This window comes from Vipera ursinii (genome assembly GCF_947247035.1).
Source record: "Vipera ursinii genome assembly, chromosome: 1".
NCBI lineage: Eukaryota > Metazoa > Chordata > Lepidosauria > Squamata > Viperidae > Vipera > Vipera ursinii.
This window is the reverse complement of record NC_139512.1, coordinates 298,226,167-298,249,067: the sequence shown is the minus strand read 5'-3', so window position 1 is coordinate 298,249,067 and position 22,901 is coordinate 298,226,167. Positions and strand designations below refer to the sequence as shown.

General features: G+C 37.1%; 1 protein-coding gene across 1 annotated transcript in view; it reads left to right on the top strand.

Annotated features, from left to right (window-relative positions):
- The window catches only part of KIF6 (kinesin family member 6), a gene marked incomplete at its 5' end in the record, with an annotated part of 121,107 nt that extends 98,513 nt beyond the window's left edge, over positions 1-22,594 (top strand). Inside the window, 6 exons of the mRNA XM_083350199.1 lie at positions 3,077-3,158; positions 4,041-4,176; positions 5,713-5,807; positions 16,167-16,256; positions 16,853-16,959; positions 22,389-22,594. Of these exons, the coding sequence (XP_083206325.1) occupies positions 3,077-3,158; positions 4,041-4,176; positions 5,713-5,807; positions 16,167-16,256; positions 16,853-16,959; positions 22,389-22,405 (527 nt within the window). The 3' untranslated portion in view covers positions 22,406-22,594. The remainder of the gene's footprint in view (positions 1-3,076; positions 3,159-4,040; positions 4,177-5,712; positions 5,808-16,166; positions 16,257-16,852; positions 16,960-22,388) is intronic.
- Positions 22,595-22,901: the final 307 nt, after the last annotated feature.

Below are 22,901 nucleotides of genomic sequence, written 5' to 3'. Positions count from 1 at the left end.
TGTCTCTTGAACCTCTGGATTTTAAATTCTTTTAAGATATATAGCCTTTTCTTTTTTAAATGTGTGCCTTTCTTCCAGGAGCTCACACAGTATACATAGCACACCTTCCTATCCCTTCTCCATAAACATGGAGTAGATTGAAGTGAGTTAGCTCAGAAACACCAGCAGCCAGAAGCACCTAGCTTCTCTGTCTGAAGCATGACTTGAATGTAGGTCTTCATTGGCCTACTCTAACTACATCATCCTGGCTATCACATTGATAGGATAAAATTGCATATGGTTTTGCTTAGAACAAAAGTAGATGGGAGGGATGTTGTCCAAAGATGATCTATTGGAATTTGTCAAGTTTTAACCTTCAAATCATACCTCCCCCATAAGAGACCATCTGACAAATATAAACACATAAAAATGCTTTTTCAATATTTTTAAGTAGCTGAAATGTGAATGGTCCAACACTGGAATTTTTTAAGAAGAGACTGGACAGCCATTTGCCTGAAATGGTATAGGGTTTCCTGCCTGAGCAGGGGGTTGGACTAGATGACCTCCAAGGTCCCTTCCAACAACAACTTCTTCTTCTTCTTCTTCTTCTTCTTCTTCTTCTTCTTCTTCTTCTTCTTCTTCTTATTATTATTATTATTATTATTATTATTATTATTATTATTATTAACTATATCTAGAGCTGATTCATTTCCTCTGAGTCAGAAGAGCCTCTTTTATCTGTCACCTTTTGTGTGTGTGTGTGCTGATTAGATTGCTGCATTGTTTTAGATTTGAACTGTTTTTAATTATAAAGTTTTACAAACCACTTACATCAGGAACAAGTAACTTGCCCTGATTTTTTTAAAAAAATGATTTGTCTTTTCTCTGCATTCTGGAGAAGACTTTTTTCCCCATTCTCTGGAATCCTGCTGCTTGAAAGTGAGGAGAAAAGTGAGTGCCTTTCTTGTTTTGGACCTGTTGACTATAAGCTGAGCCATACTGTCTGGTTGACCCATTGGCAGTATGGGACAGGAACCACTTTTTGAAGTCAGAAGCCTTTATTCTCCTCCCTCTCATCATGAATCCAACCTTTAAATATATTTTCCTGGTACAGTTTGAAAACAGGCGCTTATTTTTAAGTTATCTTAACTTAGCTGTGTTTGTCCATTTGGGCTGGAGCATTTTACTTCCTTTAAAAGCTAGCTGCAACAGTTCAATGGGTATTTTGCAGAGGCAGGAAAGACCTTCCAACTGAGCCAATGGTCACCATTATTTCTAATATTTTCAGAGCTTTTTATCCTTTCTGTTGCAAAATTATACAGTAGTCAGTATCATTCTTGTGTATATAAGATTACTTGCTTAAAATCACTAGATACCTTTTTATCGTTATTATTTTTATGAGCTTTTTAAAAATGCTTTTTATTTTTTATTTTATGATTTTGTTTATTTTATTATTATTTTAATAACTGAAGTCCCATCATTTCCCCAGTCATTTGAGATAAAAGAGTTTCATTCCCAGCTTCAAAAGGGAAATAATAATAATAATAATAGTAGTAGTAGTACTAGTAGTTGGAAGGGACCGTGGAGGTCAGTCACTTTCCTGAAGGAAAAAAAGTGGAAGGGCACAGCAGCATATAGTGATCTACTACTACTTCATGGAGTGGGGAGATATTAAGTAAGATTTCCATAGGGATCAGCAAGTTCAGACCTATCAGGGAAAATCAGCAAGAATCAAAAGAATGTGTGTCTGTTGGTGCACCTGCATATGCAACTATGCATGTATGTTTATGTTTGTGTATCTCAGTGCTGCAACTTTTTTTAGTAAATTAAATATTAAATTAATTAAATTAATATTTATTGAATATCTGCAAGTAAATTTCAATAAAATATGTTATTATTGTACATCATTACCAGTGTAGCCAATCTTTGAATAAATGTGCTGGATTGCCCTGTTAAAGTTAATTTGGGATTCTAGAAATTAGGAAGTTAACAGATTTTTTTTTAGAAAAAATATAAAAAATAAAAACAGGTAAATAAAAGCCATCCAAATATCAGTTGGATATTGAGAAATTATACAAAAAATTATTAGAGAGAATCCCAATACATACTAGCAAGTAAGCACAGGATGTTTACAATAAACTAATAAAGCTTTATGTGCAAAATTTCTTTCCTGCAGATATTATATATAACCTTTTATAAGTTTAGTACAAATCAATCAGTGTTTGGAGCTAGGACCAGCTAAGAAACTAACAGTTGATTGGCAGGTTCAATTCTACTTACAGATAAAAAGCACTAGATTTCAGGATGACCAACTTTGGCAGTTGCAAAAAAAAGAATGAATGAATGAATGAATGGGTTGATGTACTAAACCAGGGATAGGCAACCTTGGCTCTTTTATGACTCATGGACTTCAACTCTCAGAATTCCTGAGTCAGTTTGGCTGGTTCAGGAATTCTGGGTATTGAAGTCCACAAGTCATAAAAGAGCCAAGGTTGCCTACCCCCGTACTAAACCATAGTGTAGTTTTTTAGTTTTGGCTTAGCATATATTTTATCCCAACCATTATGGTTAGTTGGTCATGGTTTAATCTTAGCATGTTAATAGCTGGATCACTGCGTATTTCATTAAATAGGGAATAATACAGCAAGAGATAGATTTGGTACTTTATTCAGTCCAGAGAGGCAATGAAAAGTAAATTATATTAGTAACAATACATTGCCAGAGGGCATTACTGATCTTTCTCCTGAAGCTATCAACCTGTTTTACAACTTACAAATCTAAAGATGAAATGCATTCGGCTTACTTACAACCTAAATTGTGTCCTTTGGCTTTTATAAAATAGCTTTTATCCGTGGGCTGTTAGGCTTGTAAATGGGACATAATCTTATGCAGAATTGACTTGGGAGGCCGATGTGTGGTGTAGTTGGTTCACATAGTGTGGTGGGATGGAGGGTTTGTTGTCACTGTGTGTTGGGGGGAGAGAGCACGGGGGGGGAGGCTCAGCTAATCTCAATGTACACATGTTGTACTTTGACAATAAAGGTTTATTATTATATTATTTATGTAATTGCTAACACTGAGTGATTATAACTTGCAGCTATAATCAGTCCTCGAGAAATGAATCAACCTGATCCAATAGAAGAAGCACTTCGAACACAAATTGAACAGAAGAAAATAAGGTTCTCTTGGCTTGATTATTACATGTTAAAAACTTACATAAGTATGTATGTTTCTTGTATGCAGTAAGTTGCTGAATACTAAGTAACATGTATATATTTCATAAACTGTATGCAATTAAGTTAGCTTAATACCTGTCTACACATGGACCATATTTCAGCAATGGGAAACCATAGATTTGGCTAGATTGTCAATCCATTTAAGAAAAATATTAAATGTTTCTTTCCCCATAATTAGCTAAAGTCCCTTTTCAAGAAGAGTCTCCCCAAACCTTGGTGCCAATTGGCTGCTTTGGGTCTTTTGCTAAACTGAAACACAGTCATAGTGGCAAGAGAACAGCTGAACATTGTTCTAAGGGCAAAGACCAAAGGTAGTTCAAGGTCAGAGCAGATGAGAAAATCCGAAGCAGGATGGTGAGGCAGAAATCAAAGAGCTATAGAGGAGATCTCATTCAGGCAACCACTTCTACAGAACTGAATATGCTTGAGTTCTCAGAGCCCTTCTCAGAGTTTAGGGACAATTTCTGAGAATAGACTGAGAATAGAGTTCCTGCTTACCGAAAGGATCTAATTCACCAACACTTATTTATTCAGTGAGAATTTGGCCTTTTGAATGGGCATTTCTTTGACAGATGAGCAAGTGGCTAATATTTGGGGAAAGTCTTTTCTATTCATATCCTACATGATAAATTTACCAGACTTTATAATTTTTTACAAATAAAGATCAAACAAGAGAGAAATATCCAACAAGGAATAAATCAATTTCCCAACTTGCAATGTATGAGCAGGTAGCAAATGGTGAGAGATGTTCAGTTCAGTTCTACATTTTAGTTGCAGCAGATTAGTTGCATCTCCTGTAATAACTTTTTCTTTTCCATTTTGTAGTTATAAAACAATGTTTACTCACTTGAAAGGGCTGAAGATAGAGATTGAACACTTGCAGCTCCTCATGGAAAAAGCAAAACTGAAGTTGCAAAAAGATTTTGAAGCTTGGTGGTCTGAGGAAACAATAAACTTGCAGGTATTTAGGTGTCTTTATTTTCATTTTCAGAATAACTTTTACATTTGTCAGATGAAAACAAGATTGGGATGTTTGAGTTTGATAAAATATTTGAATACAGACTTTTGCCTCCTTAACTTGACACAAAAGCAGCAATCATTCCACTTCTTCTAATAAAGCATTTTAACTTTCCACATCTTAAACTGTGTAAAATTCTGTGCCTCTAAGTGACTAATCATCTAACATCAACTGAACTATTGAGAAAGTTTGAAACTTGAGTTTGTCATTTCAAGAATTTCCAAATGTAGTGATATAATGAGATACATAATATACATAAAATTGTGTGGAAAGTTAGAATTCAAAGTAAAGATTTCAATATTTAGATTTCAACATTAATGAGATGAGAGTTAACCCCTGGTTCATTTCTTATCCTATGGCAGCGGTGGCGAACCTACGGCATGCGTGCCAGAGGTGGCACTCAGAGCCCTCTCTGTGGGCATGCACACCGCCACCGCCAGCAGCTTCCACAGGTCCATTAGGCCACCGCTGCTGCCCAGAGCGGCAGCCCCACCCAGCACAAAGGAGGCGAAGCGGCTGGCTAGCAAGCTCAAGTATAGGTGGTAGAGCACGCCCATGCCCAGCAAGCCAAAGGCCACCCCGAGCGGGGAAAGCTGGATCCCCATCAGCACTATGCCCCCCCAGTCTCAGCTAGGATTGCGTGCTTCCTCCCCATCTTTGCTGGCCCTGGGCAGCCATGACGGCAATGGGGATCCGGCTTTCCCCGCTCGGGATGGCCTTTTACCTGCTGGTCCTAGGCATGCTCTACCATCTCTACGTGGGGCTTCCTAGCCGACCGCTTCACCTCCTTTGTGCTGGGTAGGCCTGCAGCTCTGGGTGGCAGCCAAGGAGATGACCAGCAGCATCTTGCTCTCCAGCCACAAGCAAAAACAGATGGGAGAGAGTAGGCGCGTCCAACGGTCTGCATCAAGTGCCTTCCCCCTCCCCTACTCTGCCTGCTGCTGGAGGGCTGGCCCGGTATTGGCAGTGGCTGCAGAGCCCCAGAGTGCACCAGTTGAGGGGCTGGCAGGCTGTGGCTGTTGACAGACACCGTCGGCCCCATGCACTCGCTAGCTTTCTCTGTACAGGGGCTGATGGTGTCAGGCAGCGGCCGCCCTGGCCCCTTCCTTGTCTTGCCTTGCCCCACGGCAATGTCACCCCGCTCTGCCCCCTGCCTCATCTCATAGGACAAACCTCCTGCCCACCACCTCACCTGCCAGAGACCCCCTGGATCTCCCCCAAACCTTTCCGGTCCCCACAGGCGTCCCCCCCATGAGCAACTTTGAAGTGGCCATGCCCACCCTGGATACACCCACCCAGCCTGCCGTGACCACCACAGCCACACCCATCCAGTGAGCCATACACACCCCTGCCCCCCCCCGAGGGCACCACAATGCTGATGCGGCACTGCCACTTTGAGATAAATAAGTAGATTTTGGGTTGCAGTTTGGGCACTCGGTCTCTAAAAGGTTCGCGATCACTGTCCTATGGTTTCTTTAGAGCCAAGAAGAAAAGCCACTTTTTCAGAATTCAGCCAGTTCTCTAAAGACTCCTCCCTTGTTTTTTGAAAATCAGCTACATCCAGGTACTATCAGGTAAGATGGTACCTTTCTGCATGTGTGTTTTCTGATATTTCTGCTTTTCTGAGTGAACAGGAGGCAAGGTGATATACCAATTTTGTATGGCCATTTTGTAAAGTAATACATAAGTGTTCCATGCAAAGAATCCATGTTGTGAATTCAGTAAGAGTAGAATCATAGAGCTTGAAGATGTCTGCAGCATAAGATCTAACCTGATTTCTCCTCTACTTAAATATCTCCTGCTCCAGTACTTTACATGTTGCCTGACACAGAATAGACTGAAATAATCTGGATATTATTTTTCTATTGGTCCAGACTAATGATTCACTTCATTTTTATCAGCTATGGCATTAATAGTTCATGCTCAACTATGAGTCTTACATCTGTACATTAGATGCTATCAAACTAATCTTCCTTCTAGTCCAGGGGTCAGCAACCTGAAACAGTGAAAGAGCCACTCGGAACTGGTTCCCTCACAAAAGGAAAAAATGGGAGCCGCAAAAAATGTGTGGGCATGTGCGTACATGTGCGCATGCGCAGAACAGGGTTTGACTGAAGAGTGGAGCCAAGGCGAGATATGCACCTACCCTGCATATTTGAATTGATTGGTTGAACTTTTTTAGTCCCACTTTTTTTTTTGGGACTGCACATGGCAGAGGACTGGGAGCCGCAGGAGACGGCTGAAAGAGCTAGTCATTACCTTACCTTTTCTTTTTTTTTTATCTTATTGAAGTACATTATATTTACCTTTGAATTTCATGTCAGTGGTTTCAGGATGGTATTTCAATTTATCATCATAATTTCAAAATTATATTCTCCCTTGTATTTCGTAACAACTTGTTAACTATACTTGCAATCTGGTAAATATTTCCTTTAAGTTTTTTGTCCAAATAATTTTAAAATGAGCATGGGATTTATCCCAACAGGCCACTCTAGACTTGTGAAGTATGTTGTTCAGTTTATTGTAGATTCAGCTGTGAATATACCTAAAGGCAGTAATGTCTGGCCCATATTTTATGAACTGATAAAATAAGGATTTCATTTTATGTATTTATTAGGTTTCTAAGCTTCCACAATCATATGAATCTAAGCCATATACAGACATATTATGAATTTAATAAAATGTCCACAGATTAATTATGATAGATTTTATAGAAAAATTAAAACCAACCTAATTGAAACAATGGAAAAAATTCCTATAATATTCTGTCAGCTAATTAAAAAAGCTCTCCAGAAGATCTCTGCTTCACTTGCTTCCATAAGTCAAAAACCAATTTTTCCATGTAGAAGGTTGTCTTGAAAGTACCTCAAGTATGCTGTATCATACAGAGCTTCTATGTTAAAACCAGTTCTCTAAACTGCACATAGAGCTTAGGGTAAGCCAGTATAGGGCCTATAGTTCAGATATAGAATAATAGCAATAGCACTTAGGCTTAGATAGCACAGTCCTCTCTAAGCAGTTTACAGAGTCAGCTTATTGTCCCCAATAATCTGGGTCCTCATTTTACCGACCTCGGCAGGATGGAAGGCTGAGTCAACCTTGAGCCAGTGAGACTTGAACTGCTGGAATAAGCAGTCAGCAGAATTAGCCTGCAATTCTGCATTCTAACCACTGTGCCACCACAGCACTTTATATTTATTTATTTATTTGTTTATTTATTTATTTATTTATTTATTTATTTATTTATTTATTTATTCAATTTGTATACCGCCCTATTCCTGAAGGACTCAGGGCGGTTTACAGGGCAAAATTTAAAAACAATACAGTATAAAACTAAGTTAAAATTAAATTAAATTAAATAATGCCTGGGCTGTTGCATTCTGAACCAACTGAAGTTTCCAAGTTGTCTATAAAGGCAACCATTTAAGCATGGACAAGTAAGTATTTAAGTTGTCAATTTCGTATAGGTAAAGTGGCTTTAGTGTAAGCAAATACATTTGCTAAAAAGGGTGAGAGGGAAAGGAGGATCTATGGATGTTAGCCATTGCTAGCTGTTATTTCTGACCATATTTTCTGTGGCAGTGCTATCATTCTTTCTTTTGTATCAACTTTCTCAGTTTTTGTGATGCCTGGTGCTCAGCTTATTAATTAATACATTCTGGGATTCTGTGGTTTTGACTTTACATGCTGTTATCTGAGGATAATAAACATAATTTGTTTATTAAACATTATTAAACATAATGTGATGGGAGTCTCCCAATACTCCCATATAACACCTCTTCTCCGCGAGCTGCATTGGCTTCCGGTTGCCCTCCGGGTGAGATTCAAGGTGCTGGTGATGACCTATAAAGCCCTAAATGGCATGGGCCCGGATTATCTAAGGGAACACCTGCTGCCAGCGTCAATTTCCCATCGTCCTGTGCGCTCCCACAGGGAGGGCCTCCTCAGGGTACCGCCGGTCAAGGATTGCCGACGGGCGATCCACAGGGGGAGGGCATTCTCTGTGGGCGCGCCTGCCCTATGGAATCAACTGCCAACGGAACTCCGGACTGCCTCCGACCTTCGTTCATTTCGCCGGGACCTAAAAACCTGGCTCTTTGAGCTATCTGGTCTGGACTGAGGGGTTTAATGTTTTTAAATTGTGATTTAATTTTTGCGGCTAGGCTTAATTTAATTTAATTTTAATTTTATATTGGATTGTTTTTAAATTTTGCCTTGTAAACCGCCCTGAGTCCTTTGGGAATAGGGCGATATATAAACCAAATAAATAAATAAATAAATAAATAAATAAATAAATAAATAAATAAATAAATAGTAATTCTGAATTGTACAATTAAAACATATGCCAACTAATTTTTATACGCTTTAATAAACAATGACAGCATAAGCTGGTTTGTAGCTTTGCTAATGTCAGTTTTCCATAACTCTCAGTTACATTATCTTTCCACTCCTCTGATTTTTTTTAAATATAGTTATAATAATCAAGATTTTTTGTGCCTCATCAACTTTTATGCTTGGTTATAGTACAAAAAAGTATAATTTTATTTTGCATTAAATGTTTCTAATCAGCACAATCTAAAAGTACATTCTTCCAAGGTAATTCTCAAGAAGTCTAGTATACCCTTCTAAGAAGTGCACTTACACATAAAGCAAAAAATGTTCCGTTCTACACATTTAAATCCCTAATGAAGGAGTTCGTAATATTCTGGGAACATCTATGTAAACAAGAAAAATCAGAAACGATAGTAGTGACTACTGCTGTAAAAGTATGTAGATCAATATATTTTATGGAGTTCATTCCAGTCTTGAACCAGCTCATGTGACTTTTTTGATATGCTAATTGTATGGAATGTCTAGAGATTATGTACTAATCGACATGCATATTTTTATGACTATAATTTAAATATATGGTGTAAGCAACACTTACTTTGGCAAATGCATTCATGGCTAGGGATTTTTGTTGTTGATTTTAGTCTCATTTTTGGCTGCTACATCCCTTAGAGGTTATGATTATGATGCATGTTGAAGATAAGAATCCAAGACCATGAATCAAATGTGAGATTTTGTGAGAGGCAGACTTGGAGTTTTGTTTTTATTTGCAGACATATGAGATCTGTGTTGTTACACTTGCAATGACCCTTTTAAGTTTTCTATGAACATTTTCCCTTCAGATATTTCAAGAACTTTTGTATTACTGTGTGTTAAGCCTCGTGCCCATTTTTGCAGCTATGTTCTCAATGTTACAAGCAAAGAATTTGTAATGGAGCTCTTGACATTGTGACAGAGAACAGCAACCTACAGTATATCCCACTGTGCTGAAAATTTATTCTAGACCTCTTGAAACCTGTTTGAGGCATTAACAATTCATAGCAAGGTTTCTGTTTTCCTACATTTAAGGATATAAAACAACAAAACACCCACTTCCTAAAGAGTCCGTTGAATCTCAGTGACACAGTGAACTTATTTATTCATTCTCATAGTTACATATGATGAGATCTTTGGGCTTTTTATTTTTCTTCAAATCCTTGGACTAAAACACAAAAAGCTCTTTGTTGCTAAATCCATCCAGAAGCAAAGTGGTAATTTACTCAGTGAACAGGATTTATCCATAATCTTCTATCTGTCAAATAAATTGTAATAGTAAACGTTTACACGAAGCATATGGTATATAACAGTTACTGTCATTCAATATTTAGTTGAAGGAATTTAGATAGCAGATGAGAATATAAACGTAGGCTTAATGTAAAAACCATATGAATCTACTTCTACCACTGAAACAAGGATAACACAACTTTTTATGACAATTTAGTCTGTAAACACTTGTACTAAACACTTTTCACCACTCTGAGATATAGATGTTTCAGTGCCTATTACAAACTATAATATATAAACAAATGGTGGCACTTTTAAATATTCTGAAATGTACATAGAATTTGTAGTATTTAATTTGATGTGTACACAGATATTGGTGTCTGACAAATAATAATAATGGTACTCAAGGAATATAATCACTATAGATTTTTAAAATTATTTTGTTTTATATTTTAAAAATCTTCCTAACTATAGAACTGATGAGAACTAAGTCAATATTTATATGAGTAATATCCAGTAGAAATATCTTGGTATGTAATTGGAAAGTAAATGTGATGTTTTAAGACAAATCTTTCTGTCATGTCATAGATGTATTGTTTTCAGAGCTTTTTTCAGATCCCCCAGTAAAGCCCATTGAAATTCAACCCCCAAAATTTGCCATTGATATGATAGATCAAAAAAGGTAATATACTGGGCCAATCCCTGCCCCCATCCATGATTCATCTGACTCACCATCAGAGGAATCACATCAGTCTATCCAATAAAAAAAATAGTCAATATGGTTCTTGTTAGGAGCTTAATGCTTTGAGTTCTCAGACTCAGGGCAATAAGCCAGCGCTGCACCTGTTCTGTTTTTATGAGCAACTCTGAAAATGAAATACCATCACTGGCATACACACTGTACAGCTACGCTACCAGTTTTCCACAGGTAGCACTAGCAATAGCACTTAGACTTATATACCTCTTCATATTGCTTTGCAGCATTCTGTAAGTGGTTTACAGCATCAGAGTATTGCCCCCAACAATCTGGGTCCTCATTTTACCCACCTCAGAAGGATGAAAGACTTGAGTCAACCTTGAGCTAGTCAGGATTGAACTTCTGGCAGTGAGCTGAATTAGCCAGCAATACTGCATTCTAACCATTGTGCCACCACAGCTGCTGGTACATCTTTTTGGAAGATGCACTAAGATGGCCCTAAGCTCCAGGTATTGCAGATTGTAGAGTCTATCTGCATAGGCACCCCCACCCCTTGTGCTCACTCTGAAGAACCACTCAGGCTAACCATGATGAATGAGTAAAATGGCAAGGAGCAACAAGAGGTTTTCTTGGTCACCACAACTCAGGTTTTAGTGTCACTAAATTTGTCACTGAACTAATTCCTTCAACAGACATACATGAGCAAAAGTCCAATTAGCAACAAATCAGGCGTTGAAGCCTCACTGTTAATTGGAGAGTGGGTCTCCCAGTGACCATTTCAAAGATAGCAATAATAAGCAACACAAATGCTGGTATTAGACCACTACATTCCTTCACAATTGCCAGTATTTCTTCATGGAGTATTCCTTTCTTTCAAGGTGAATTGATTAAGCCAGGGCAATTTAAATCACTGATTTAAATCACTAGGTAAAAAGGCCGATTTAAGCAGCCCTTCAGCCAAGACTGCCACTGATACCTGTTTATATATTATCTATTGTTGTAGGTCATTAGATTCTAGTTATATAATACTATATACAAACTTCAGATTATTGATCATACTTTTTTATTTCTTTTTTACTTTTACATCCTGCTCTCATACTACTTTGTCACAATATATTCATTTTTGGGGTTTACCTAAAAGGGAAAAGTGGCAAACCTAGTATGACACGTGATTGGAAATTTAAAGGTACGTGGGATTCTAAAAATACAATATCATAGTTTTATAATTTCTTGTAATAGAATGCTACAGTGTATAGAAAAATGTAATTTATCTTGCCATTATGGATAAGGTTTTCTGTGCCAAGTAACCTGATTCTTTCAGTGTAACTATTTCACAGCCATCAAATTTTTATGTTTTATTATCCTTGAATTGGAATTAGACAGGCTTGTCTTACAAAATAAATGATGCTTTTAAATCAAGAAAGGTCTTTGACAGCACTTCAAAGAGAAGGCTATCCTCTGTATGCTGAGATACATGGCTGTTCTATTTTTGAAACATATCATAGTTTCATGTTCTCTTCTCTTCTTTCCAATTGTCTTCTTCTCTGCTTCACTCTACCTCCAGGTAGTTCTACTTTTTGAGAAGCAGCAAACAAAACTAATTACATTTCAGTGATTAATCAGTTGAAATAAATTACTTGCCAAAATAGAGCAACCTAATTTTGATCAGGTAAAAATGAAATGTCCTTATTTGATAAATGAAGTAAAAAAAAACTTTGAGAAATTAAATTCTTTTTTTCATTTACATAGAAAAACACCTTAGTGCAGGGGTCCCCAAACCCCGGTCTGTGGACCAGTACCAGGCCGCACCATGTCAGCAACTGGTCCGCACAAACAAGCAAAGCCCCATCCGCAAGATGCAGGCAGCGGAGAAAATCACGCACCCTCCGGTCCATGGAAAAAACCTCTCTCCAAGGAACCAGTCCCTGGTGCCCAAAAGATTGGGGACCTCTGCCTTAGTGGCTTCTTTCATGTAATACGCTTAACACTGATATCCAATAATTTGAATGTAGTTACCTTCCTGCCAGCACACAATTACACTAACCAGGTCAAAGGCCATCATTTTAGGAAATAGAGAAGTCTCCAATCCTGATTGTATCAGAAGAATATGAACAAGATTTCAGTAGCCTAATATTCCATTCTCCATTGTTCATTCAGACTAATGTGAGTAAGAAAGGAAATGGGGAAAATTAGTACTCCAAACCCTGGTTAACTCAAGTTCTCAGTGCATCTCTACCATATAATTGCAGACCTGGTTCTTCCATTCAACTTTTATGACACATTTAACAAACTAATGATAGAATCTGTACTATATATATTTTAAAAACAGTCTCCTGTAGGCACTGTGGGATTAAACCAGTGCTTCCCAAACTTTTTTCGTTCATTACCCCAAACTGTCTATCAGAAAATCTTTTTTACCCAATGGAAGTAAAACACTTTAAGTCAGTTTAAATGTCCTTGCTGTGATTGGATAATGGGTTTGTGTGTCATTATTCAAAGAAAAAAGCACTTTTATCAAATTTTGGATAATGTACCCAGATTTGGGAAGCACTGGGTTAAAGCTTGTTCCTGCTTTCTCAGCTGTGTAGGTAGGAAATCTTTGCTTTAGTGGAGTCAAACGTCTTTGGCCCTGTTCTCCAGTTAGGGAGAAATGCTTTCTTGGCTCTTCTGACATTATTAAGAGATGGTATTTTCCATTCCATCTTTCTTTTTCTTCTTTCTTTCTTTCTTTCTTTCTTTCTTTCTTTCTTTCTTTCTTTCTTTCTTTCTTTCTTTCTTTCTTTCTTTCTTTCTTTCCTTATTTATTTATTTATTTAGGTCACACTAACTATTTGGAATTCAAAGGGATGAATTTAATTTCAGCACAGAAAAATAAGAATGCCTCAAGTTTGCCATCTAGTGGTTAAATCTTAAAATAGGCATTTACATTTTGAATTAATGTTTAAAATAAGGATATAATGGTCAACCTCAATGCTAGATTTAAAGTTATCCATAGTGCTTTGTCCTTTTGTTTCTGAGACGTGTATAAACAGGAATTGTGATTGCTTACATGAATAAAATATAGGAGATCTGTTAAAAGGTACAGAAGCAATAGTAAACAGTGAGGAAGTTTTTTGTATGCTAACTATTGACATCTACTTGGAAATTGAAGAAATTGGAGTATTGGAGTTAAAATAGGTGGAGGAATTAATAAAAGCAGTACTGTTATTGGTATCTACTACTGCCACTCAGCCATGATGATTGCTTTCTACACTCGAATTGCATAAAGTAGCTTTCAAATATGTATGAGGTAAATGTAATAGGAGAATTAGATTACCTTGCAACTGTAATACTTCCAGGAAATTCCTGGCATATTTTGCAAACAAGTTTCTCCTTGAGAGAATAGAGCAATGCATAAACAATCAGCTTCTTGACTTCATACTAAATACTAAGAATACCTTAACTGAGGAAATGTAAATAACAGGACACTAGGGGCAACTAACCATATTATGCTGGAAATTTTCATTTAATAGCAACTAAATGAAGTCAAATGCATACCCATATTTTAATAAATTCATGTATATCTAGGATTCTGTGGTAGATCAGAAATGGAAAATAACCCAAATCATAAAGAAAGAATATGTCACTTGGCCAAATAAAGTATCCTATTCTATCCTATCCTGTCCTGTCCTGTCCACTCCTATCTTATTCCGTGAAAGGAAAAATAATCAGTCTATCAGCAAGACATCAAGATGTTATTGAACATAAAGAATATCCTCTTGCTATCCAATACTACTTTCCTGATGTAGCTTATGAACTATGGTGTGATAGTAACTTTCACGTTTTACTGCATTCAGTCACCTTCATGAAAATATTCTTCTCTGTCAGTCAACATTACAAGCTGCACTGAGAACCTCTATGCATACTTTTCAGAGCATGGAATACATGGTGAAAAACATTATGGTTTTGGGCAGCCACCATCTGCTGCAACTGTTTCTTCAGTAGCAGACATAGTTGAATGGACTGCTGATCTTGCGTGCAGGTTGTTCATTCAGGCAGCCCCTGAGAATGAAGAAGAGGAGAAAGAGACCCAACCCAAGTTCTTAGCTGTTGCGGACTTACCTGAGGTCTCCGTCTGGGGAATGCATTGCCAAATCAAACGTTCGATCTTGAGAGTAGCAGCAAATTCAAAAAGTCACTGAAACTGCTTTGCAACCCTAGAACGACTGTAAATCTCCATCATCAGCTACTTGGCAAACGCAGCTGCATCATCACAACGGAGGAATCATCAGAAAATGATACCAACACTTTCTGCAGCTTGGAAGATGCACACTATCTTGCTTCCATATTTTGATTTTTCCTATGGCAGATCACAGACTGTAGAGATGGAATGCTGCTAACTCCAATGAAAGAACACCACTACTGCTTTATTCTGTGTTCTCAGTTCTTCCAAACTGATTAGTGACAGAAGGCATTGTAGTGTTTAAAAAAGGGACTAAGTGTTTGGACTAAATTATTATTTAAAATAATGATAAATGTCCTGATGAAGTCTCTTTAAGAAATGTGTTTAGACGACAAAACTAATTTGATGTCTTCAGCTGTCAAAATATTTAAGTTTTCACTATCTTCATTTCTCATCCTCATGAATTTAAATGGTAATTGAGCAGAGTTTGAAATTACTTTCATAATAAAAACTGTATGGTTAGACGATTGTAGAGTTTTAAAGTGTAAATTACAGTAATAACAGTATAGAATCTCATGAAAGCAAATTATGGTTGCAGAATGGGATGTTAACACAATGTACCACGATGTAAAAAAGATGTCGAGACTCTAGAAAGGGTACAGAGAAGAGCAACAAAGATGATTAGGGGGCTAGAGGCTAAAACATATAGGGAACGGTTGCTGGAATTGGGTATGTGTAGTTTAATGAAGAGTGGGGTGAGGGGTGACATGATAGCAGTGTTCCAATATCTCAGGGGCTGCCACAAAGAAGAGGGAGTCAAGCTATTCTCCAAAGCACCTGAAGGCAGGACAAGAAGCAACGGATGGAAACTAGCCAAGGAGAGAAGCAACCTAGAACTAAGGAGAAACTTCCTGACAGTTAGAACAACTAACCAGTGGAACAACCTGCCTCCAGAGGTGGTGAATGCTCCAACACTGGAGGTTTTTAAGAAGAGACTGGACAGCCCTTTGCCTGAAATGGTATAAGGTTTCCTGCCTGAGCAGGGGGTTGGACTAGATGACCTCCAAGGTCACTTCCAACTTTATTATTATTATTATTATTATTATTATTATTATTATTATTATTATTATTATTATTATTATTATTATTATTTGATAACATCATGATGGATAAGTAGGCCCTCAGCAAAATAACTATTATTCAGATACATAAAAAAAACATACTTATTGTTCTTTTAGGACAGCATTAGAAAAACAAACAGTGCTATTTAATACATCTCACTGTCCATTTATTAAGTCTTTAAAAGAAGGATTTGTGATCATATTGCCTCCTGTATCACACCAATCTAGTTTTTGAATTGGAATCTTTATAAAATTAAATACTATTTTCAACATTTATTTATTTGGTGTGTAAAAAATACCATTTGTAAAATATAGTTTTGTTGCAGCAACCTGAAATGAGTAAAATTCTTTCCCTTCTCAGGGTTCCAAATAACAGCAGAGCCAGCTTCAATGAAGTGTCAGCCGTGAACAGCAGTGTGAGCAGAGTGAGCAACTCAAATTCAAAAATGAGGTGTGCAGTAGTTACATCTTTTGAGAATCTAGAATACTCACTCAAGCTGCCTTTGTCACAAGAGAACAGAGGGAGTAGAGAATGGGGCTGTGCATGCTGCACTTGCTCTCGTCACATCTGGATCCTGATGTTTACAGATTGATCTAAATTGGGGGAACTATATGCTTCTTAGCTGGAAAATGTAAACATGTAAATTCCTACTTTAAAACTGATCCCAAGAAAAGACAAGAGTGCTCTTAGTACCCCCCCACCCCCACCCCAGGCACTGTTGATTGCATCCATCAGTGCTTCAGATTTGATTTCATAAAGGTATTTGGAGGACAGCTGGAACAGGATAGATCTGGAATAACATACATCTTCTTTAAGGAGCTCCCAGCACGCGCACACACACACACACACACATTCCAAAGCAACATTTTAGAATCAAAAACCTCCTTCATTTCAGTGGAACTTGTCAATGAGTCCTGTCATAAGCTAGGTGAAATAAATAAGCAGAAATCAGATACGTGTAACTGACACTCTGCATGAGGACATTCAATATTCAACTCAGTTTGGAACAGCAAAGACAATTAAAAAAATGCACTTGGTTATTTCAGGATTTCTCCAGAACCAAGTTCTACCATCCCCTTCACAGGAGATCGTCAAACTGATGCTGATATTATAGCTTTCATTAGAGCTAGAAAGAACCTCTTACATAAAAAAGGTAATCTTTATTAAATGTGTTAGTTGACCAAGTGCTCTGTATAATAAGCTTAAAAAATTCGGTGTTATCCAGATTTATAAAAAGAAATCAGAGGATTACATTGAAATTATTACATGTTAGTTGTCATTTACAGTGTTTCCCCTCTCTTTTCTCTCTTAACATACTTGTTTTGGCTTCTAGATGGTGTAGTCTTTCATCAGGAACCTGTCCTTTTATCATTTATAAATAATGTGATGTAATTAAGAAAGCAAATTCCCTCTGCCATTGTATTATGTGATCTCCTAGATTTAACTTGTGGTGGACCTGGGAAAGAGCTGAGAGGTCTTTCACACAGAATCTTTCACAGGTGGGGTAAAAAGAAAGGGGCTAAGATGTTTGTAAGAAATACATTGAACTGGAATCTAAAAGCAGGAGAATAATGAGTAGGAAGTCAAGATGAAATTAGATAATTTTGAAGTGCTGAAGGCATACAGTTACCAAAGTGATTCAAGACTGCTTCAGAGAAGTTGGCGTAGAAATCATTTCACAAAGAAGAAAACACAGTATGGAATTTGTCTATCCAATAACAATGCTGTGTACTAAATTAGGAATTTACTTCCTCTGAGGAAGCTTTTTTATTGTCTCTTTTGAATGGTGTGTAAATGTGGTTTATCTCTATGTTGATGACTGATTTGTCTGAATGCCAAGCTTCTAGAAATTCCCTGGGATTTTGGGATTTAACTTGGTCTAGGATGCTTAAAGGTTCCCCATTGAAACTATGGTTGAAATCTGCCCATGTGTTGTGAAATGAGGATTTTCCATCATGTCTTTTGACTATTGGAAGTTGTCTAGTTGGCTGAAATAGCTGAATTAAAAAGCTATCTCATGAAACAGCTGATTAAAACACATTGTGCAAATAATTTAAAATATTCTTAAAACCAGAGAGAAAAGGAATATTTTAATGTATTGCATCCCTGACAATGTCTCTATAGACATTAATATATTGTAGAATTTTGAATTAATAAGCAAACAATAATTTTCTCTTTAGCCCATTTAATAGAATCACAGTATGCCAATATGGAGAGTGACAAGTAAATGTTGGGAACTATGTTTGTGGGTAGAAGCTCTATCACATAAGCTATCTCTGTCAGACAAGTTATCTTTTCAAATATCAATGAAAAGTAGCAAATTGGGTGCTCCATTAGCAGGGGTGTTAAACTGCCAGCCCATGGGCCAGATGCATCATAGCAAAACTGCGCCCACCCCATTGCCGGCAATGGCAAAAAAGTTGCAATACGTCCCGACACGTCACGTGACGTTGCAAGTTTGACACCTCTGCTCTAGACAGACCATGCTTGATTCTGATGTTGTGGATCAAGCTACATATGTATTTTGTGTCTCCTTTCCTCAATTGCCGCACACTTTCCATTCAAGCTACCACTGCTGCCAACTTCCTGGGTCTGTTTCATATTAAACAGCATAGTGAGTTTTACTATTTCTTCACTTTGTGATAGGACAAATTTGTTTTGCTGTTGTTGTGCCAAATTAGTGTAGCGGTCAGAAGTTGATGTAATGGCCATATTTAGGGTTATACCCCAAGATTTTCTTTCTCTTATATGAAGAATGTTCCTTTGATAGAATAAATCCCTGATAGAAAAAGGAGAGATGTGACATTGCAAGTTTGACACCCCTGTGAACTGTTTTGTTTTGAGAAAAAAGAAATTAACATATTGATATTGTGAACCATCGATATTTCTCAAATCTAATGACTCAAAGTAGGGTGAGATAATATCCTAAAAGATGAAGAAAATGATCAGTTAAAATCAATAGAAAGTAAAATTCAAATTAACCAAATTTAACACTGCATAGAATGTACTTTTATGTAGCCTTACAAACAGTATTTATATTACGCTCATACAACATAAACATAAACATAAACTATCTCAGTCTCTTAGATCTATATTCTGAATTGAATTTTAATATAAATTGGCTCCTATGAATTTCCCTATTACTACAGATAAGTAATTGTAAGTAGGACCTAACTGCATTGGCATCAAAATAGTTACAACTTATAATATTTGCATAGTATAGAACAGGGGTGTCAAACTGCCAGCCCGCGGGCCTGACCCACCATCCGGAAGCTGCGCCCACCCCATTGCCGGCAATGGCAAAACTGTCCCGATACGTTGCGCGACATCACGTGACGTCACAAGTTTGACGTGTCTGGTATTGAAGGATCCCTGATCCTGGATTAAGTCTACAAGACATGTCACATTCCAAATATGAATTAGGTCCTAGATGACAAAAATTTCCATTTCATTCTGGTCATTAAAAATAGCAGATGTTAGGAACCATAATATCAGAGAGAGAACAGAATCACCTAGTGGTAAAAAAGGAAACTATTAACAAAGGAATAAAAGATTACTTTTAATAGAGGTTTGTAGTGACAGGAACAAATTATACAGAATACCTGAAAGCAGCCTAATTACTGAAGCTATAGCTTTCCATCAACTTTTGAGTGCTGATGACAGCATTATTCATCAAGCTAGTAGCACCTGACTTGACAGATGGTGTTAGCATTATCCCACAGTATCTATCTCTTTGGTTATCAGCAGTAATTGTTGGGTGTAAATAGGGAGGTTACAAAACCTTCCTCCATCCAGAGCAAATACTATATTCTGCACACTTAGGCTTAAGGTGTCATATGTCTCAGCTTAATGAACTTCTTGTCAAGTTCCTTCTGATCATATAGTTAGGTTGAATTAATGTTTATTCCCCAATGATCATGAAATAATTACAGAGTCTCTTGATTTTTAAGCTACCCCATTTTTAGCTTATGAAAAGATGCATGTTTGCAAGAAAAGCAGATCTGATCTTAAATGTACTATCTAATTTCATTATAATAAAATAATTTTTAAAAAAATGTTTACAGGAAAAGTACACAATTAGAGAAACGGGTATGGCCATTCTAATGTGAATTTCAGCAACTACATAGCATGAACGATCTGAATTACAGAATTGCAGAATAACAGAGTTGCAAGGGACCTTGGAGGTCTTCTAGTCCAAATCCTTGCTCAAGTAGGAGACCCTATAAAATTCCAGACAAATGGCTGTCCAATCTCTTCTTAAAAACCTCAAGGAATATCTGAGCAAGGAACTTTACTTTGCACAGATCTTTTCCATCATTTAACTATAAAATCCGTTCAGTGCACAGAAATTATTTTACTGTAATATAGTTATAAAAATAGCTAATATAAAATTGAGTAATCTTATGGATTCCCTGGAGTGCTTCAATTACTACAGATTTCTTACAGCGAAGTACTCAGTATTGAAATAATAAAAGCTATGATAATATTAAAGAATAGATCAAGAACCACTAGCATGTGTTCTAAATAAGGTATTTTAGGAAAGGTAAATGACAGAATTTTTCCCTTTACCCTCCTCTCTCTAACAGCTAGTTGTGTTCTTCAAAACTTACTTTAGAGGGTCAAAGGAAAATTTCTGAACAATTTGAAATAGGGCAACTGCTAAAGGAAAAAGAAATCATTCAGATTTCTGCTGATCTTCACCCAGTTTCCAGCAATTTGTTTCTTAACAATTGTTTCTCACAGACCTGTGGTTTGTTTGTAAATGTGTAACAATTGGCTCTGGCAGTTCCATTGCTGCCATTATGCTGCTAGATCAGCATACTAGTCATAGCAGCTCTGCTCTGCCCTGAATCAGCTCACAAAATTCCAGAAAATTTTAACAATAGGTTTTCTTAAACCAATATATGTATGCTCAACCAATATATGTATGCTCAAGCATACCTCTCACATGGACTTCGTCACATAGTTCAACCGGATTCCTATTCCACTCATAAAATTTTCCAGTAGGCGAGAACAATCTCCTTCCGTGAACTTAACTGATTTCATTAATCTTAGAATCCACTTCATTGTTTATAGAAAAGGAGGAGTTGAACGATGTATAGCTGCTGACTTATCCTGACTATGAACCTGAAAAAAGCTGATTCCCTGAAGATGGCTTGATCAGAATGAAGATGCACATCATCACTTTCAAATATATAGTTCCAGACAGTCAATGTTTGGAGTTTTATCCCTTTCTTTCTGAAGAAAATGCAAGGTGACCTTAAGAGGGTCTGAAGTATCACAGACTCTCAGCTGCACAGAGCTGTTTAAAGCCCCAGTCCAAAAGAAAATAGATTTGTATAGGAGAACAATTCAAGAGATTCTTCCTTTGGAAGTTCCAGGTGTGGAAAGAAGATTTTGGTTCAAAGACCTAATTGCCCTCTAGTAGCTTTCAATCTATCAACCACAGATGAAATTCCATCAACTACAGTGTTTTTCATGATAAACTAATGTTGAAATGTGCAATTATTACAAATTTCACTCCCACCTGGATGGTTGCTTCCAAAGTATATGGAAGATCTCTATTCTGGCCGATTGCTCTAAACCAGGGGTAGGCAACCTTGGCTCTTTTATGACTTGTGGACTTCAACTCCCAGAATTCCTGAGTCAGCCGACTCAGGAATTCTGGGAGTTGAAGTCCACAAGTCATAAAAGCGCCAAGGTTGCCTACCCCTGCTCTACACTGTTAATTGTAATAGTGTTATCTTTTTCTTATGCTATTTAATGGAATGCTTCTGAGTGCAATCATTCAGGGATTGAATCGAGGCTCGATCTGTCTGCCAATGCCACTTCCACTCTGTTGAATCTGACTACCTGTGTAGACTACCATTACAGCCCACTTCTCAGTTGCATCACCATCTGAGGTAAACAGTCAGTAGTCAGAGAGATACTTTTTATTGGCTATGGTATTTTGCATGTTAAACAACATTTCCTCTGATATTTGACATTTTAATGCGATGGTCTTCTTTATGTCATCTCTTGGCCTATGGGCCCTGAAGTTTGGTGCATCCTAGAAAATAACTTCATAAATAGGAAAGAAGCACAGTGGGGATGCAGAGGTTAGTGGAAGTAATGTCTTCTGCAAATGGTCTAAAAAAGTTGAGGAACACCAAATCTCATGTTGTAGCTTTCCAAAACATAAAGATGTGCAGACCAGAGTGATTAAAATAGGAAGATAGTCGTGTGATTATAATCTTTTGGAGTATCCTATTGCATCACTAGCATTTCCTCTTTTGTGAAAAAATAAATAAACTGGAGTTTTAACTAGCATTTTTGAGTAACTTTCTAATTTTATTTGCTGTCCTGGTATATTACTATGTTGTTAGGAAACAATTTTACTAGCGGTTAAATCCACATTTCTTTGATCATGAAAGGAGCCCTTTATATCAACCTTCAGTCTCTAAGATCACTCTCTCGGTGGCAGTAATACTAAAAATACTAAAAAAAGACCAGATTTCAGATGAGCTCTAAAGATTTGTGATCATTAAACTGTCAATGTGTATAACATGATCCATGCCTGACAGCCTTTTCTTCTCTTTTCAGGATTGGGAGACAAGTAAACTCCGATTTATGCAGCAAGGCCTCATTTTAAAATTAGACAAAGTAACTATAACTGTGTAGGACAAATGGAATTGCAGCTGTATTTGTAAGGAAGAGAGGGTAGGAGAAAGAGAAAATGAATTTCTGCAAGGAATAGCATTCAACCTGTGTCTTCATTATTTCCGTAATATCAAAAAAGTGAAACAAGCTCTAACTTGGAACAGCAAGAACAGAAAAGTTTTATTGGTTTTCAAATGTCATCACTATCTAGCCCTGTTTCTGTACCTAACACAGAAGGACTCCCTTGGACTTTTATGAGACAATCTTGGACTAGAATGCTTTATTTGACTTTGAGGTTGGGAAGGGTTCAGATTGTATGTAGTGTCTCACCGAGAACTGCAGGTACAGCAATATCTTTTTTTTCCTTACTGTAATTTAGTATTGTTAACCAAACTAGCATTTTCTAAAATACATACTTGGGGATCATGTACTGAATTGTATTTCCAAATGTTGTTT